Source organism: Thunnus maccoyii, chromosome 20 (assembly GCF_910596095.1).
Source record: "Thunnus maccoyii chromosome 20, fThuMac1.1, whole genome shotgun sequence".
Lineage (NCBI taxonomy): Eukaryota > Metazoa > Chordata > Actinopteri > Scombriformes > Scombridae > Thunnus > Thunnus maccoyii.
In genome coordinates, this window is record NC_056552.1 from 12,094,175 (window position 1) to 12,115,194 (window position 21,020).

The 21,020-nt window shown below is 38.1% G+C and overlaps 1 protein-coding gene across 7 annotated transcripts in view; it reads left to right on the forward strand.

Moving 5' to 3' along the window:
- LOC121886477 (calcium-activated potassium channel subunit alpha-1-like) overlaps positions 1 to 21,020 on the forward strand; it is a 97,974-nt gene that overhangs the window by 28,171 nt on the left and 48,783 nt on the right. For all 7 annotated transcript variants that reach the window (XM_042396478.1, XM_042396472.1, XM_042396474.1 and 4 more), the window contains exons 3-5: positions 9,461 to 9,522; positions 15,341 to 15,434; positions 15,556 to 15,667. In XM_042396478.1, coding sequence (XP_042252412.1) covers positions 9,461 to 9,522; positions 15,341 to 15,434; positions 15,556 to 15,667 — 268 coding nt within the window. The remainder of the gene's footprint in view (positions 1 to 9,460; positions 9,523 to 15,340; positions 15,435 to 15,555; positions 15,668 to 21,020) is intronic.

Genomic DNA, 21,020 nt, shown 5'->3' on the forward strand with positions numbered 1-21,020 from the left:
AGCCAGTGCAGCAAAGCTAGAATGGGAGAAATATGATCTCTTCCTCTAGTTTTTGTCAGTACAAGTGCAGCTGCATTCTGGACCAGCTAGAGAGTCTTTAGACACTTGTGAGGGCAGCCTCATAATGAGCAATTGTAACCATCCAGCCTAGAAGTAACAATACATGGACTAGTTTTTCTGTGTCTTTTTGAGACAAGATTTGCCTGATTTTTGCAATGTTACTTAGTTGAAAAAATGCAGTCCTTGAAATTTGTTTTATGTGGGAGTTGAAGGATCAAAGACAACTCCCAGATTCCTTACAGTGGAGCTGGAGGCCAGGGTAATGCCGTCTAGAGTAGCTATATCATTAGATAATGTGTTTCTAAGGTGTTTAGGGCCAAGAAAAATAACTTAAATTTTGTCTGAGTTTAATAGCAGAAAATTGCAGGTCATCCAGGTCTTTATGTCCTAAAGACATGCTTGGAGTTTAGTTAACTGATTGATCTCATCTGGCTCCATTGATAAATATAACTGGGTATCATCTGCATAACAATGAAAGTTTATGGAGTATTTCCTAATAATACTGCCAAAAGGAAGCATGTATAAGGTGAATAGTATTGGTCCAAGCACAGAACCTTGTGGAACTCCGTGTCTAAATTTTGCGTGCATGGAGAATTCATTGTTAACATGTACAAACTGAAATTGATCTGATAAATAGGACTTAAACCAGCTTAATGCAGTTCCTTTAATGCCAATTAAATGTTGTCTCTGCAATAGCATGTAATGGTCAGTGGTGTCAAATGCAGCAGTAAGATCTAACAAGACAAGTACAGAGAGAAGTCCTTTGTCTGATGCAATTAGGAGGTCATTTGTAACTTAACCAGTGCTATATGGTGCACTCTAAATCCTGACTGAAAATCCTCAAATAAACTATTGTTATGTAGAAAGTCACACAACTGATTGGTAACTGTTTTCCCAAGGATCTTAGAGAGAAAGGCAAGATTAAATATAGGTCTATAGTTGGCTAAAACACCTGGATCAAGAGTAGGCTTTTTAAGAAGAGACTTGATTACAGCTACTTTAAAGATCTGTGGTACATAGCTGGTTTATTAAGACAGATTGATCATATCTAGTAAAGAAGTGCTAACTATGGGTAAAACTTCCTTAAGCAGCCTAGTTGGGATGGTTTAGATGAAGAAATCGCAGAAGTTAGTTTGGGAAGGTCGATTGGTTGGAAGATGAATGGTTCTAAGTGTTAACAAGCCTAAGAGTCTATAGCCAGGTTGCTGGCTCTATGAGGCTACACAGTGTGGCTTTGGTCTAAAATGCTGATGTTTATCAGGTACAATGTTTACCATGTTCACCATCTTGGTCTAGTATGTTAGTAGAGCTGCAACGATGACATTATGACATTTTAAAGACCAAACAACTAACCAATTAATTGAGAAAATGATCAACAGATTAATCGATAATGAAAATAATTGTTAGTTGCAGCCATTTTCTTCAGTCATTAGCATTAAGTGCAAGGTACAGCTGAAGCTGATACAAAGGTCATTAGTTTTGCAGGTATTTGGTCATGAACCAAAATAGTGGACAAATTAAAATACGTTGGAGGATAACCAAAGTTACTACAATTCATCGGTAGGGGAACATGAATGTCTGGACCAAACTTCATGGCAATCCATCCCACAGTTGTTGAGACCAACCAGTCAACACTGACATCCCTAGACCCATACTGCATGTCTGATAAAGAATGAAAGTTTAGGCAATAAAATCTTTGAGCAAACATTAATTTAGTGTCTTTGTTTTCAGGCTTAATGCCCTGGAGGTCTTTTGTGCCAGACACCTTTTTTCACACTGTCATTATGTCTCTCCTGCAACTGATCAGTCTAATGTCCTTCATAAATCAGTCCAGAGAGTGAAGGAAGGGCTCTGGAAAAGGGTCACGGATTGCACAGCCTGCAGACTGACACGATGAAGTCGTCCAGCTCTGTGTCCTCCAGCTTCGCCGCAGTTATGAATCATGAGATTGACAAAACAGCTTGGGCATGATCAGAATGACACATGATGAGCTAATTTCTTACCACACACAGGTCTGATGATTGTATAATATTTATCATCCTTCCGCTGCTGTCGTCAGTGACTGCAGCTCATTATGCAATCTGATTGTTATCTTGTCTGATGATGAGTAATGTCACAGTTTCTGCAAAGCTAAGGTTTAGGTTTTCAATTACATCTGACACATTCATATATCTCAATACAGTGCAGTGAATGAAGCCTCCTACTCTGATACTGTAAATCTGATGAATACAGCCCACTCAGGCCTCATTTTTCCTTGACTCTTCTCTCAATGTGTTAATTGAATCTAAGAGATACGGGTTAGCCGGGATCACAGTTGCATTTCTCTCATTTAAGTCATAATAACAATAATAATAATGAACAAAATCATGGTATTTTTTGTTTAAATATTATTTGAAGCGTACAACATTCAGTTTAAAAGTGTATTCGTGTTTACACTGGACACTGGAAAAATATGAAGATGAGAAAAAAAATATTTGCGCTCAACTTCTCACAGACAAAAATGAATGGCCTGTCATTAATGGCCTGAACTACTCAATGGTCAACTATGTTCGCAATGTCACGGAAATGTAAATGTTTGTCTACTTCCCCTGACTGTGACCTTGTGAAGTCACATCCAAGTGGCACAAAACACAGAACAGCCCTTCTTTCATGCTGTGATTTAGACAGTTAAATCACAATTTCTTCATTCAGGCAGATGAGGCTGTAGACTGTTTTTGAAACACATGCTGGCTAGGTTATATTAAGATCATGCTTGAGGAGGGTGCCAGACTTCAGGAGAACCATCCAAGGCCCCATTAGTATGCATGTTGTGTTTTTGCCTGTCGCCACGAGCATGGGTCACACGTAGGCACAGCCAGTGAACACAGGTCTGGGCTCTCTTAAAGGCCCAATCTGCCATTTCTTTAACCATGTAATATGAAAAATAAGCATTTTGTTTGTTCATTAGCAGATCGTAACTGAAATTTTAGGCCAGTTTGCTGTTGTGTTTACAAACATGACTCAGGTTGACTGTTACGTGCTGTCTATTGTCAGTTCATTATATATTAAAAGTCCTGTCAATCAGTCTGGGAGTCACAGCACATCTCCAAGCCTGTGTTTTGAATTTTTGATTGTGGGCGACGTTGTTCTTTATGTTAGGAGTATGTTGTATGTCTCATGTAGTATGTCTCATGGAGTATGAGGCCCAACAAGTACAAACTGTGCCTTTAAGATACTATTCTATACTATACATTTGGACTCTTGTCTCTCAACAGACATTATCTGCTGACATTCAGATAAACACTCCTTTTGAGGTATAGATTGTGATCAATATACTGTAGTCTATTAAATATATTGTATATACTTTAAGTTTCTGTTTTTTAGTCAGACATTCACTCTCCTTGTAACCCTTTGCAGGTCTCTGCCAGATCTGGCTCTATAGCAGCAAAATACTCCTCCATGTTCACCAGTTATTTGTAAACTGAGTCTCTATTTCCCAGTAACAAAGTTAGAAAAAGGTGGCACTCCAGATGTCAAAAAAGCAAAAGAATCATCTCATGCAGTAAACTTCGGTAAATCGATTTGCAATCAATAGACAAATTTGAATTTTTGCTAACTTTGTCTGTCCTTTGATGCTGGGCAGGTAGTGTACGGTGGCTTTCAGAGCTTTTTTCTGATAATCGCTGCCTGCTGCAGCTTAAAGCAAAGCTATAAGAGCAGTAAGACTGAACCAAAACAGTAAGTAAGCTGTAAAACCAAAACAATGACCCCAAAGACACTAAAGTGGTCCGTAGAGCAGAGGGGAACTGCTAAGTTGGGTGATAATTTCTTTGGGTTCATCACTACAAGCGACACCTTCCACATTTACATGTGGCCATTTAATCCATTGTTAATATAATAATATTGATTAGTACAGTTTTAAGATTGTGCTGCCATAGTTGAAAATAGCCTCAATGTTCATGCACAAAAGGGCCATTAAGTAATTGTTTAACCTAATCAGCACGGACTAAGTCTGATTGACAATCATCAACTCAAATCTCAAAGCAATATAATCAGGATTATCATTTTAGCCATAATTGTGAAGCCCTATTTGAGGCCTGACGAATGTTCTGTGTGTACTCGAAGTGCTACAAATAGATAGTTAAGAGCCTCAAAGGATCAAAAGGTCATAACGAGTTGAGTGGTCATCATTTATCATGGTGACTTAACAGCCAATATTTCTCTCCCTAACTGTCAGCATGGAAACAACTACATCAATAGCTTGAGATTGTAGAGCTGACGTTGCATCACATGTCACGCATATCCTGTAGCATGTCCTGTCAGCTGCAAAGGAGCTGGAGTTCAACAGTAATGATATCGTAAATGTCTCAAATGTTCATTTAGTGTCTGTGTTTGTCAAGGATGCGGTCTATCACATTTATGGACATTGTCGTAAACATGCTAATTTGCTGTTATCACCCTTGGCGAAGGATAAACTCTGCAGGAGCGCTGTAAACAAAGTCTTGTTAGTGAGGACAGTCATGATGACCAAAGTGTCTCCAACAATTCAAGGCCCATCACACAAACATTTGCAGCAGCTCAGTAAATCTGATGGAAGCACATGAGCATCAGAACAAATTAGATGTAATTGATTCTTATAATTTACGGAAATCACAAGACTCAATTACAGTAAGTGCAAAAGTTGTACTAAAGTTTTTCATGGAGAGAAACATGCATTATGAGTAGAGCTTTCTTGCGTTTGGTTCATAAAATTTATGACCATGAACGAATCAATTTCCATACTAGAGAAAATCTTCCTATCGATTAAAACAGGATATTCTGAGCTGGGTATCGCTCTGCCACTCAACTTTTTAAAAACTTTTTTTAAGCTCTGAAAAAGACATCTAAAGAAGAAAAAATGGATATTCACTTGTGTTGCAATTCTTATCGCTGTCTGTGATTGCACTATTCAGCTAAAAAAAGGGACATTGATTTTCTCCTCTATTGTGAGGTTATGTGAGTGTCCATTATGTCCAAGATGCCTTATTAATCTATGTGGCATTTGAGGGCAGACAGATGGGCTGGCTGGAATTCACGAGAATAGTCCTTAGGTCATTTTATTTTGGACAGTAGCACTGTGTTCCCGGGAAAGCTGCTGTGGGTCAGACAGTCACCCATGAGGAACACCAGGTCAGGGCCTTATGCTCCGATGCACATTAAGTTCCACACAGTTAAAGTAAGAGACTCATGAACAGGATGTGACACATAGGAAAATGGAGTCAGCTCAGACTGGAAGAGTTAACCTAAACAAAGACAGTCAGTTGACTGCACACACAAATCTCTGGCACCCCATCAATGAGAGCTTTGATCACACAGTGATGAAGGGTTTAAGTGAATAGGGAACAAACTGACCCCTTGTTCTTCTGAATCCTGTTTTTAGATGCAGCTCACAATGTATAACGACCTCCCACTGCAGAATTCGTAAAACATGTTTTTTATCTTACCTGAATCTTAATGAGACTCTGGGCCACTATTGCATATATCAACAAAAAGTTTTCATCCTTAGGATTTTTATGACAACAAACCCTATTTTTGATACTATTTATGGCCAGCATTTTGCTATCTGCAATAACCATTCAATGTATTTACATTTTGTAATTACCCCTTTATATAATCATTCTTTTTGTTAGTGTTGGGTCTTCCTTTCCTGTGCTGGACTCAGATGGCCTTCCTAAACAAGAGGGATTCACACAAACGATGCATGTAATCCAGAGTTACTGTTTGTAATTTCATCTTGATGATATCAGCCTCACTGTTTACTGTTTCCTCCTAACATTGTGTCACAGCTGTATTGAGTTACTATTAATGCAAATTAAACTGAACTTCTCTGCAAATTAACCATCTCCTTACCACAGCCTTATTTAAAACTACTTGTGTCATAAGTAGCATGAAATCTGATCAGAGATGATTGTGATGTGATGGAAAAGACAAATTATTGACTGACTTCTTTATAAAAACATGAGTTTGTTTGGATGTGCTGTAAACAGATACAACAGTTGCTGGCAAAGTAGCTGCTCAAGGAGTGCTTGCTGCCCACATAACTCAGAGACTTGTAGTATGAAACCACACTTGCCTTTACCAGGACTGAAATCATGAGGTAAAAAAGCATCCTTGGTTCATCACTTCCCATTGTTTTATTTTAACCTCTTTCTTTTCCCCACCAAAAATAATTAAATAAGTAAAACTGAAATATTAGTGAGACCTGACACCATCCTGGGCTTTGAGCTCATCCCCTGCAGTAAAAGTGATTTTTCCGTCCAGGTGAAGTGTGTGTGTGTGTGTTTTTTTAGCAGGTTATTCATGCTGGTTCATGGTGAGTCACACTCCAGGAAGACTGGAGGAGCATGAGTGGGTTCTCTGATATTTCCAGGTTGACGTCTGAATGGGTGAAATCTGGTGGTGCTGTCTGCAGGGCACTGACATATTGTACATCATGGGCAGAATCTATTCTGAAAGTGGACTTTAAATGCACTTACTTCATTTTCAAAAATCCATCATTTTTACAGGCAGCTTTGGCCAACCTCCTTTCAACACATCATGATTGGACTTGGAGATATCTCAGAAAAGAGTTCGTTAAACTTTTTCCAACCAACCTCATTTTCCTACATTTTGCAATTGTGATGATTGTGTTCCAGATGTCATCACTTACTCAAGGGCTTTATAATCTGTACAACATACAACACCCTCTCTGAACCTCAGTTCAACCTAAAAGCTTTGTCCTAAAAAAATCTTGTGACAATAAAGAAATCAGACAGTGACAGACAGATTTGTGTAAAGCTTGAATATTTAATTTTTAGGCCTATACATTTAAATGACTTGTTCTCAGCCATATAAAAAACACTATTAACAGTAGTTGGAAAGGAAAATGTTCAAATAGTGTATCATTGTTATGACTTGTGACTTGACTCAAGACTTTCTCTGACTACCTTGAGACTTGACCTGGATTGGATTTAAATTACTTCAGACTTGCTTTAACAAGTTTGAGACTTGACTCAGACTTGTGTCAAATAACTTTGGACTTGTTTTGGGACTTGTTGTGACAGACTTGTGACAGACTTTTCTTTCTTATTGTGTCACTGGAAGTACAATTAAGTGAAGGGAAAAAGTATGTTGGAAAGAATAAATGCAAATCGTCTTGGTCATCATGTAGAGGGACTCATGCAGTGGTCCCAGTTTACTGTGCCCCTTGTGGGTGGAGCCATCTGCCAGCAAATGGCTGGAGTTGGAAATGTTGAGAATACAGATGTGATGCCTCATTATCCAGTGACAGATATGAATGATGAACACTGGCACCTTCTGCTGTCACCTCATTGACAGACCCAATCATGAGTTCCCCCCCTCCTTGTTGCAGCCTGTGTGTTTTATTTACTGCCATCACTGAATCTTCCCTCTGCCAGTGACATTAGCATTTCTAGGGTTGCACCAACATTGCTTCCAGTTTCTAAACTGGGGTGTTCAGAGGCATAGAGAGAGATTCCCTGGCTTTCAAAGAGGAAGGGTATATTAAAAATTCATGCGGATGCTTTTTGTCATTACGAAGCCATCAGTGGTTGCAGGTTGACAATACAATTTCACATCATGGAAATGTATTAGGCTGAGCTCATTCATTATGGATGCCCATTGGTTTCTTTTTCAGGATGGCCATTGTGTCATTTCTAAATAGATGAAAGCCAGGTAGGATCAGAGTGTATTTCACTATGTAAAACATTTGTTCTGCTGTCTCAGAGGAACCTTTCTGTTCTTATCTATGTCCCATCTACATTAGCAATGGCTTTTAAAAGGGAAAATTAGGACATTTCGTAATGGTATTGAGATGCTGTGCTTTTTGACTCCTAAAAATCTGTTATACTGTACATTTAACATGTTTTAAGAATTTAAAATCTAGGTCATGCCTGACCCAAATGGTAGAAAAGATGTATTTTGTAACTGATGCACAGTGAAATGTATAAATAAACTCATAAACTGTGTTGTGGTTTAGTTGGTTTTTAGCCTACTTTATAAAAAAAGGATGCTCCAGTTAGGTAACAGAGATTTTGTCCGCTGCCCTCTATTTCTGATAATCTTCCACTTTCTTCTCTGGTTGGACAAACACAACATGACAGCAGTCACTCTTGAATTTTACTGTGTGATACTCAGTGACAACAGCATTTCCAGAGGTGAGAACACAGGTTGTTTCCTACAGGTAATATTGACCAAACTGAGGAAGCGGTCACCTCGGAGTATCAGGATGTGCTGATTGATGTTGTGTTTATTCCTCACTTAACTATCTGTATTTACAGTTTAGGCTGTAAGTTTCACTTGAGCTCTATCAGTGTCAAAGCTGTCACCTGACAACTCCGGCTTTGTTTGCTAACAATTCTGGATCTCATGTTTATTACCCTGCAACCTGCCTCCCAGCCTGCTCTCAAAGTCTATCGACTTACTCCAGGCTTCAGTTTATTCAGCAGCTTCTCCCCCTGTGCAGAAAGGCAGAGTGACAGAATAAAAGTGATGCCCCGGTTTTATTATCATGCTGCTCTCTACTGTGGCTACCGAAGCTTCAGGCTCTGCTGTATCCTTCCTTATTTGTGTCTGTGAAAGCTGAAGCCACATTCTGTCACTTCGCCCACTCTTCCGCTGCCAATTTACATGATGAGCTGAGCTCTTGTGTATTTATTTACACTGCCAGATATACAGTAACTGATGAGTGTGTTTGTGACACTGCTGTTCCAAACTGTGACTCTTTCTTTTTGGTTTATATAACACAATTCTAACAGGCTGCCGAGATGAATCAAGGTCTGTGGATGCTCATTGATAGGCATTATACATTTGCTACAAACCTTGAAACACATTTAGATAATTTCATTATGTTTGCTCTTCTGTTCACATTGAGTTCAAGGTTATCTAGTTTATCCTTCTGACAAAATAGACCATCAGTTTTAGAATGAAAGATCAATTAATAATGTGTTTCAAAACATTATATACACATAAACAGTATGTAAGGCATTTTTAAATTTTTATATTCTTTTTACCTTTAATTTCATCTGTTAATATTGTATTTTATGTTCCTGGTAAAGCAATTTATAACTTGATTAGAAAAATGCACTATAAAAAATGTTATGGTTATAGTATTATTATTATAAGTTCTTAAAAAGGGGCAATTTGTGTTTGTAAGCACCTCCACGTTTACAATATGATTTAAGGTATCTAAATCATTTTGTGTCTCTGTGTATAGAGAGCATAAAAAGTGCAAAGCAGCTGAGGATTGAATAAAGTAACTACTGTCTTGTTCTTATCCAGTTCTTATGTTGAAGCATATTTGGATGGAAATAATATGGTAATAGCATTATGACTATATTATATGATAACTTGAGTAAAATGGTCCTTATTTCCTGTTTTCCAGGTGGTGCTCGTATTTGCTCTCAGCATTGGAGCCCTTGTAATATACTTCATAGATTCCTCTGAGTAAGTATTTCTTCTAACTTTTGAGTTTAATCTTATTGAGTTGTTATTTTTACCACCTTTGATCACTGGAGGCTACTCTGGCTTATAGGTCATGAATGAGTCCTGCAACATTTGGAATAGTAGCTAGACTACTTTTATCATTTTTCAGAGTTCGGTTTGAAAACTTTCCTCTCAAGTTACACATTTTCTCATTTGACCATAAGGTCAGATCTACTCTTGAGATGTGGTTATGTGAATGCTAATACTTTCATCATCGGAATGTAGCCTTGTAGCGATGAAACCAACCAGAACAGGTCTGAAGATGGATGGATAAAATACAGTGTGGGCTGTTATTCAAAAAGGTTGTTAAAACCAAGAGACCAGGAAACTGAGTGGTGGCCTTGAATCTGTGTTAATAAGGTGTCCAGGCTTGCTGTACCTGTACATTTACTAATTATACTGTATGTATTATGGTAATATAGCAGTCTAAATCACTAAAATCCTGCTGGTGAAAATATTTTTTGCTGAAATTATAAAGGTTATAATAGACCATTGGAAAATTGTATGTATTGCAGACATTTATGATTTAGATTAGCCTCAGAGATTATCTGTCCCCTACAGTCACGTAAATCCTCATATAGTGTATATTACGAGCCTTAATAACATTAAGTGCATTGTGCTCTGTATATGGTATTTGTGACCAAGCACTTGCTGGCTGTTTTTATCCAATCCCCTTCCAGGTAACTGATCCGGGCTTACTTGCAATCTCTGTGGACGAACAGCCAGTGCTCACAGATGAAATTTGCTTAATCTCTGTAATGAAAGGGTTAGTCTCCCTAACAGGCAGGAAAGGACCCAAGTTCCTGGTTAGAACAATCACCATCGCTCATCAAACTAGAGGAAGCGGAAGACCCTTTTAGCTCCGCTTGCGACAGTATACTGTTACTGCAGCCCGGTGATGTTTGGACAGGACATGCCATTAAGACTTAGAGCAAAATACAGCAGGATAAAAGCTTTTATCAAGCCTAAAGGGAGTCCCCGCTGGGAGTCATTTTAAAGCAGGGAAGAGAAAATGGGCTGTAAACTCATGTAATCTGGCTCATGGTCCTGGAGGCAGGCATTCAGATTATTTGTTTTCATAAGACTACATATAGCTGAGAGCTTGGCCTGCTCTGATGTGGTTTGCGAGCATGATCTCATTTCATTATCTGACCAAGCTCAGGTAGAGTTACATCCTCACCAATGCCATCTGTGGCCTCCTGTTCTCAGAACTTGCTGCTAGCGGTGCTGGATACCTTTTCACGTGTTGAAAGATGACCTTCGACCTCTCTCTTTAACCTTTTCACGCATAAGAAAGTACACAATGAGGAATGGTCCTGCAGCATCTGTTTGACTTTTATAATCATGTTCATCCCACTCGGTTCTTTTGTCCCAGTTTTTATTCAGTCTTATCCAGGTCTTTCCATTATTCAAACAGTATTTTTTCACTACCTGTAAACCCAACAAGCCCAGTAAGCCTACTTAAAGCCAAAGAGTAGCCAGTTAGCTGCTCTCTTGCGTGCCTCTAAGTGGCAGCAGACTGTAACAGATACAGCCCTTCCTGTAATTAGTCCTTTGAGGTGGCTGAGGCTGTTATATGATGGACAGGCTGACCTGGCTGGAAGCCACACTGAGACAGAGCAGACTCGCTTAGATTCATTGAGAAGAGCTCAAGCTATGAGATCCACTGAGATGAAGATGTTGGTTAGGTCCCAGAGGGAGTTTTACACCATAAAACTTTAGATAGGCTATATCTTACTTTGCCCACTGTGTTTCCATGTAGTCCCACTTGTGAGATGAGATGAACACAGAAAACTCTGTGCTGTATTTGTTTCATTAAGGTCGAACTTGGACCAATGCTAATGTGTCCGTGACACTTAATATCAAAAACTGGCAAGGATTAAAAATATTGGCATTGAATGCTTAGTCAGATTCTTAGTGTTGTTGGCTTTGATAAGGTATTTCCTGATGTAAAGTTGCATTAATTGATGTTTTGGCCACTGGGGAGCACAAAAAAAACCTCCACAACAAGCTGACAAACCAACAGCTAATAAGCTAATTCCCATAATGTTGTTATGGCTAACTATTGCCTATTTAAAAATCCAGCAGACAGAGAGCAACATTAGCATTCATTTGGAGTCATGTTTCTGTCCACCTGGTAAATATAAGTCCAATATTCAAATGTTTAGCTGGCTAACTTTGTCTGCCATTTTGTGCTGGGCAGGTACTGTGTCGTGCAGTCTGTTTATTTGAGCTTTTTTTTTTTTACTGGAAACCAATGGTTGCTGCTGGAAAAAGGTTTGAAAAGAGTGTTGAGCCCAAACCTTAACGTTATAGTAAGTGTGCAGGCTGTAAAACCATAACTGTGAGCTAAAATAGTCTCTGTTAACATTTCAAAGTTCTAATTTGCATGATGATTGTCTCTGGTTTTGTCACTGCAACTGGAGCAAACCTTTTCACTTTACTTATATTTGTTAATATGAACAATTAGTGAAGCTTTAAATCACAGTTTTGTTAATGGTGCACTTGCTAATTTATATAGGAAATGTTCGGCATGACTGCTTGTGTTAAGACATTAAACTGATGCATTTCACACATTTGGCTTATTTTACCTAATTAAAAAAAAAGAGTTTTGTAGTATTCCTCAGAGCAAAGTATCAAAAAGGTTTATCTGCACCAACACTCAATATTACCACCTATATCTAAAATTTTCAAACGATACCCAGTTAAAGTGAATTGTGTGACCTTTCACCCCCAGCGGATTTAGCTTTTGTTCAGCATTTGTTTAAGGTTGTAAACACTCAAATGAATCACATGCAGTGCCATCAGAAAACATTAAGGCCTTCCACATGTGAGCTATCCTATCTGTTTGAGCTTGAATTGAATGAGGAAGAGAGAGACCAGAGCTACTTCGGGCAGGGAGAGTTCGTGATCCATAACAGGCTTAGTCCTTTTCCAAACCAGGCCTACTGGAACTCAATTATTCAGCGCCGCAGGTCTGCCTCCACTATATGGTCTGTCAACCGGCCATGACAGGGACTTTGCTGGGCTGACGTGTCATTACAGTTAATGAGGGCAGAACTATCCAACATGTTGGGACTATTCTTAGAGGTGCCAGAAAGATGACTGGAGAGAATTTCTTTTATCATTTCTTATGTTTTTATCTCTATTACTATTTTTGAGAAGAACAAAATTACTAAAACACAAGCCCAGACAGTTGGATCTAACAAATTAATTGTTAAATTTACACCTATGGTTGAATATAGGAGAAGGAAACAAACATACAAACTAACCAAAGAGTTGATAAGATACAACAGAGTAGTCCAATATAAATTGGAATACAGTAAATACAATCAAAACATCAACCATTTCCCCTTACAGTGTCAGATATCTTACAAAAGTCAAAAAGTTAATTGCTTCATTGTAGTTCCCCCCAAAAAAGTGTGTGCAGCTTGCTAAATTTTCCAAAACTTGTCAATTTGGCTTGTAAAGTAGCTTGTTTTCTGAAGCAAGACAACAGGTTATCCTTTGTAACCACTTGAAAATTCTGCAGCTTTTTTTTTTCCATAAACAGGATATAAGTAGTTTTGTAACAAGAAAAAGACAACAACTGAATCAAGATCTTTAATTTCTTGTTGTCATAAAGCCCTTAGCATAGTTTGAGGTCAAGAGGAATCATTTATCTGTTATTTGTGCTTTATCTTTTCCTAAAGTCGATAGCCGATAGGCCCTCCTCTGGCTGCATAGGAAGGATATTTATAAATACAACCTTGATTAGACTGAGGGTTAGATATGAATGTGAGTGTTCCACATCATATACCAACCTCTTGATCAGTATTATCAACCGGATGATCAACCGAGTGTCGCTGCTGTGCATCAGTTTGGTTCAAAATAATCCCAGAGGTATTTTCATGTCACCTCATGAACTCTATGAGGGCAGTATTTTATTAAACAGAGTTTATTCGATTTTTTTTTTTACATAACAAAAGCAATTTGCTTTAATCCGAGTGGTATTAAACAGCACAGGCTGAGATTGTAGCTGTTGAGTGATGTGGTGTGCATTAGTGAAGCTTGTGAGTGTAGGGACCCTGCATGATGCAGGTAGTGGACTAACAAAGAGGCATGAAAAACAAACTAAATGTATGAGAGGGACGTGCTTGGCACTAACATGCTGCAGAGAAGCAAGACTGCGCATAAGGAATGCATCATTCATTATAACCTGTGCATTAAGTAGGTGATTCCCAACCTTTTAATTCTTGACCCCTTAAAATCAAGTAAATGAAGCTTTGTCAAAAGTTGCATATATCCATGAGTTGTGAAGACTTAGCCAGAGAGTCGTTTTTCCTTCTCAGATTCATTTATTTGAATACTTTTAGAGGACTGAGGAGGTAAAATTATCCAGTAGTTCACAAGAAAAAGCAAAGATTACAGTCAAAATATATTTCAAAATGATGTTTTTTTCATAGGATTTTGTGTCACAGAGATATACATTGTCTTCTGCTTTCATATCCTGTTAATTATCTGACAACCCTTAAGTACAATGTAACCCCCCTGGAGGGCTCCTGACCCCAGGTTGGAAACCACTGCTTTAGGGTTGCAACTAATAATTATTGTCCTTATCAGTTAATCTATAGGTGATTTTTTTTATGTTTAATCTATTAATTGTTTTGTGCAATTCAAATTTTAAAATAGTTTTAAAACCAAGTTCCCAGAGCCCAAGGTGACGTCTTCAAATTTCTTGTTTTGTTCAACCAAAAGTTCAAAGTTCAAAGATGTCAACTTAGAATCATATAAAACAGAGAATATCAGCAGATCATCACATTGAGAAGCTGTGAATGTTTGGCATAGTTGACTGAAAAATTACTTAAAGGATTAATTAAACATCAAAATTGTTGATTGACAAATCAATTAATCTCTACTGTGCACTTTTATTGTTAACATAATTAAGCAGTCACTGTTCCATCATAAATATCTTCTATTCTATTTTTATTCATTTGATTGATCTATTCATTAAAATGATATATTAATAGAACATATATTCCACAGCACAGCTGTGCACTAATTAATTATCCACCGCTTTGTTAAGTTTTGAATGTACAGTAAACTTGTGTTTCATTTTAGGTGTGAATAATATTTTGATGGGGTCTTCTTTTTCACACTTCTAGGTCATGATTATTATTACAGCATCATACTAACGTATTACATTCACATTTACTTGGTTAATTATTTCTCTTTATTTGAATTCTTAGTGCCAGATACAAGCTTTTTGAGGGTGAGACTTCACTACATTTGCTATGGCTGCCTGATTTCATAAAAGACGATATGAACCCTGCATGCATTTAACCCTTAAACTACTGCTTCGGCTCTGCATTTCCATTATGTTTGACTTAATGTTTACCTGAAACATCTGTAAGATCAGAAATGCAGGCCTAAAAGGTAAACAGCACCATTTTCATTATGTAATATTGCACCTGGAATACAATGTATTCTTCAGATTGTTCTGCAGTTATTTAAGGGTTAATCAGGTATATCAACAAGTTATTGCTTGTATGACAATAAATGCATGTCCTTCCTCAACAGAAAAAAAACATTGGAAAATATCAACTATTGCACCTTTTTGAACACTTATGTTCCTCTTGTTTCAGAAATCTCAAAAATGCATTTTCAGGAAAAGAAGAATGCATCTTTTATGCTTTTTTAAAAAGAAATGTGGTTGTAATTTATCAATGCATTGATTTTCTCACTTTGCTGTCAGCATTTGTCCTTGGACATTAACATGCTTTGTTTCTGTCTCTAACAGTCCTATCGAGTCCTGTCAGAACTTCTACAAAGACTTCACATTGCAGATTGACATGGCATTCAATGTGTTCTTCCTGCTGTACTTTGGCCTCCGCGTAAGTAAAACCAATGTTTCTTTCATTTTTAGATAACAAAACATCTTAAATTTGTAGTTTTACATCTTTGCAAGTCAACTGTTTAACTGAAGGCTCCTGAATTCTCCTTTATTTTCTGCAGTTTATCGCTGCCAATGACAAGCTGTGGTTCTGGTTGGAGGTGAACTCGGTGGTGGACTTCTTCACGGTGCCTCCAGTGTTTGTGTCTGTGTACCTGAACAGGAGCTGGCTTGGTAAGGATGCACACATCTCTCACTGAGGCTGATGAACTGACCAAGCATTATACAGTGGATCTTTTAAGGTTTTATTTCCTAGCAGCCTGTGGTGCCACCCAGTGGATTTACTGTGTGTGACAGCAGCCAGTGAACGCACCAGATAATCTCAGCGCATCACTTTGGCTGCAAAACGGGAACTTCTTGGTATTTTGTGTAGATGCAATAGATGGGCACACCTACAACGTCAGCCATATAATTTTGATAATTTTGTCATGGATATATGCTTTATGTTTTGGACATTGCATGACATGCATGAGAAGTTCAAATGAGCTTCATTGTTAATGTAAACATAGTGTATCAAATTAAAAACCAATGGCACAGCATGGAAACTGAAAAGCATGGTGACAAAAAAGCTTTCTGAGCTTTACATGTCTCTTTTGCATGACAACACTATCAAATATTGTATGGCTGTCAGCTGGTGTGCCATTTAAAGTGCATTTTTGAAAGTTGGTTTGAATGGAAATGTAATTTTCTATCGATTCCATGTCTTCGGCCGCGTGTTGTGGGCAGTGGGTGTTGCGCTGCAGGTGTCATTCACTTGCCCTTCATCTCTCCCGCAGAGCTCCCCAGCACACCTGCAATAACACTCGAATGAAATCATGCTGTGATTGAAAAGTACGCGAATGGATAAAAAAAAGGTAATAGGCTTTGTTGGGGGCTCGAGCGCTAGAATAGAAGTCAATCTGCTAAATGTGCGAAGCTCATCACTCGGAGAGGTCTGTAAGGAATTAGAGGATTATGGGGAATCATTTTTTTCTGCATTACGGGTCTCCATAGCTGGTTTTTCTTCTCCTGTCAGCTGAGAAACAAACCTGTCCTTTAGCCAACAACAGCACCTCTCTTAGCAATGAACACCCTGGACTTTATAGTCAGTATGACAGCTTGATAGATATTGTTGCATAATGTGCCTGTGTATTTTCTCTGGGCTGATGTGCTGTTACTTGTTGGCGTGAAAACAATAAAAGTAGAACAAGCTACTGCTGGTTGCTGGTGCCATCTAGTGGACATGCGAGAGTATAGCTGGCATTTATGTTGATACCTTCTTTCACATTATCATTATATTGTCGTACTAGTTATTGTTTTGGGCAATGTTGTTGTTTTGTACATGTTTATTTGCCGTTTCATCACTGTAGTTGTAGCAAACAGTGCTTATATTCAAGCTTAAATGACTAATTGAGAATAATTTTAAATTTTATGTTTGATTTGCTTTTGGGTCTAACATCTGTGTTTTCTTGTACATTGTACATTATTTTACATTATTTTATTATTTAAGCCTTTGCTTATTACTTTGAATTAAACAATTCAGCTGCACAGTGAAATGCTGGCTTTGGTTTTGCTGAGGATGTTGGTATGATGGAAAATGGAGAACTCAGAAAATGTACCAACCAAATCTCTCATCATTGTTGATATTATAACAATGGTTTTGAAGTGGTAAACATTTTTTTTTTTTAATCATGGCATGAGTTATGTTGCTGGTGATTTTTTTGGCTGCATTTCCCAGAGTTCCCGAGTCACACAGTTTGAGCAGTGCTGTGATTCTGTTGATACTGTGTGTGTAGGTGTAGATGTTGATCTTTTGGTTGTCTGTTAAGCCATGCACAGCTCCCACTGCTCGTGTTAACTGTGGATTTCTTCTATTTATTTCACACAAACCAAAATGCAGCACTTCCTGTCAAACACAAACAGGTGTTTAGAACAGCTAATATATGCTGTATATGTTAGTTTTCATGCACATAGTTAGGAGCCCGAATGCAGGTTTGAAAATGTTTGTATTGTATTATATCAGTTGTCTAGTAAAATGGGCTTTTATTTGTGTTCAAATTTACAGATTAAAATGAAAGATAGCTGTATTTCAAACTAAACATTGAGGGGGGCAGGTGGTCTGTGAGCAATCATGGAGGATTAGTGACTGCTTTACTGATTAGTTAAACTGAGGTTGAACAGGTTATGAGGTCATAACCAGCTCAGTGCTGTCTGATCACAGCTGTCGGACTCCCTCCACTGATCAAAACTCCACATTTCACCAGGCGCTGAGCCAGACTGCCAATCTGCCAGTCCTCCTGTCTGAACATTTTGACACAATTAAACACACAGTACGCACTATTATTTGCTCATTCTCACACATTCATTGATGCATGACAAGCTCGTGGGTGCGAGCATGACACACGTTTTGTTTGGATGTTCATGCAGCAGCTAGTAACGATAAGTTTTTACTGCACTTAGAAGTTTTAAATTCTTACCGGCTCTGAACCAGCAGGTATGAAATACGAGCAGCCACATAAGCAGCACATTTATCTCTCACTGTGAAAATAATCCAGTGCAACTGTTCCAAATATTAAGAGGTAAACAGGACATTACTCTTCCAGATAAGATATTCATATCTTGGTGGCAGATACGCATTGCAGCTTTTTCTCCCAGCTTAAGTATAAAAACAGAGAGAGAGAGGCTTTTAGTATCAAATCGTCCACTGAAACTAAATGTCCTCAAATACAAATTCTCTAAAGTACTCTTTATCAACTTTGGTGTCAGGACTTTTAAAGACATCAACAAGATTATTAATGGGATAGAAAAGAAAATATAGTAATGCTAGATTTAGGGGCCTGTCATTTTCTGATAATTTCCCAGGAATTTTTCTGGAAAGAGAGACATGGGTCACAAAGTTATTTGAGTTTAGTTGGCTGAGAGTTAGTTGAGTTCATAAGCAGTTGATTTCCAAAATGTTCTTGAAAGGAGCCTGAATTTTAACCCAAGTAAATATTCATTCGTTATTGTTTTATTCTCAATATATGTTGAATTGTATGTTTGCCTGTAGACAAATTTTACATTTTTGCACATTTAGCTGACCTGCTTTGCAGTGACAACACAAAGTCTCTATAGTTACAGCAATTAATGGGATTAATTAGAATTAGTAGAAAATCATATAGTCCTTTCCACCAACTGTCCTATGAATTTACAGAAACACTTCACTTCATCTCTAGGAAATTACAACTATTGGACCCGTAAAATAAAGCATTAGGCTCTGCTACACAAAATTATGTTTATTTTTTTGGACTTATCTCTAGTCTTTGCTTTTGTTCTTAAAAAAATACAAGATGAAAAAAATCAAATGAAACAATCTGAGAAGAAGAAAAAAATCTTTTCAAAGCTCATAGACAGATCACAAGTAGATTTAATTTTAAATGGTGACAAGCTGGAAAGGTTTTTGAACCACCACTCTAGAGAACTTTTTTACCCTTCATTGTTTGTACTGAAATGATTTAGAGCATACACAGTACTTTTCTGACTATAGAAGTGATTCATATTTCAAATTTTAAGTCACATTTCAGACTCTGCAGTGCTGCTGCAGCAGTGCTGTATTTTCTCTTTGCTTGGTCATATTTCAAGCTGTGCTTTTAGTTTTAAAGTCAGCTACAATAGCTGTTATTACATCAGCTGTGATTAATTTAGGGATTGTTGCAGAATCACTAAATCCATCAAAAAATACAGGACTGCCAAAGCTTCTCATTTTTCCATACACAGCTTTGCTGGCCACTCACATGACTTGTTTTCTGTTTTAAATGTAAAATAAAGATAAACGCTGTTCTTGTCCAAGATTAGAGAATGAAATTTGGATTGTCCAGAGCAGTTACAGGGTTATAGGGATGAGATGTGGTTTACATTGTGAAGCCAGCTGATGGACAGACGTCTGACCTCTTCCTTTCCCTGGATGAATCCTAAAGGAGCTTACACTCTAATATCCTGATGGGAAAAGGGTTTGCTTTAAGCTCACTGTACACGCCCAATCGCAACGAGAATACTAGAGAGTCTGAAGTAAAAAAAGAGACCTTTTTGACGCCAACCTGTTGGGTGCCAATATCATGAAAGCACTTGATTGCTTTTGTTTTTTTTCTCTTTTTGGAGGAGGATCATATTTTTCTCTACATGATATCTGACAAGGTGGATGCAGAAGAGTGAAGACGTGGTTTTGAAGCAGACTTGTCTTTGGAAACTTTGTCTTGGAAACCATATTGATTTTCAGACATGATTCCCACTAAGATGTTAGTGTACCGGGGACCCGATGGAGGCACACACTCCCAGACGATTTCAAACACGAGAAGGAGAAAGAAATCAACCGGAGAGCTCTTCCAGAAGGGCTACAGAGTCAGGATGGGCCACGGGCAGGTCAGCGAAAAAGAGGACCAGGACAGCATCTGTTACAACTTCGGTTCATGCGTCCATGTAATCTCCTATTGGGGTAAGACCTGCAGGAACGTGCTAGCGAGGGGGAATCTCCGCTAAAGCTGAAGGCTGGCGTGTCTAGAACTCTTTGGACTCAGTGTCAGCTGGAGCAGGTTCAGGTTCAGGATTTGCTCTGTATTATGATCCCCATCTGGCGAACCCTGACTTGAAATGAAAAAAATAAAAAGAGCTTTGGCAAGGCACACCGCGGTTCACGTCATTTTATAAAAGATTATTTATTTATATTTTTTGGCTGAATGGTTTCCCGTAACGTCTTTGATTTGTGTCATTTGGCATTCGCACAAATCCATTCCAGCAGGGAAATTTGTCTGCACGATTAATGCACATAGAGATGGATTTCACTTGATTGCTCAATCTTGGCTGAGATGGCTTTTAATTGTTTATGCAGCAACGACACTGCGGCGGATACTACTTTTTTTCCAAACTTAGTTATGAATCATTTGGCTTTTAAACTAAAGGTGGGAAGTTCCTTTTAGCAGGCAGGTAAATAATGAGGTAATGGTGATGTCTGTTGATTTATTTGAGCTTTTTTGACAGACACAGCAGTAAACGGGTAGTAATGAGATTGCGATATACATAGCTTTAATGATGGTATGATACAGTCAATCGTGTACGGATGGATGGATGTCAAAGCAGCTCAGGCTGATGTCACTGCTGATTTTGTTGTTGCAACAGTGTCCTTGACCTCCTGGCAACAGACTCCAGTTTTTTTTTTTTTCTTTCCATAAATACCCTTAAATTTAGGATTTGACGTCACAACTGTTTACTCATTCAATGTGGCGTGACAGCATCCACCTGTCTTTACTCTAATCCAGGTTTTCATCTCTTCCACGTTCAGGGTTTTATTCAGCAAGAAAGAAACATCTATCAGGTAGATGCTGGTGCTGTGTGAAGCTCCTGAGATTAAAACAGAGTGTTATGAGTTGATCAAGAGATATCTGGGATGCCGAGCTTGTTTTCATTTTTTCCTCACATTATAAATATTTCTTTTATAATACAGTAAGTGCTCAGTATTGTTTGATCTGTCGGAGTTTATTTTTTATCAAAATAAGTCCAATGAAGCTGATAAACA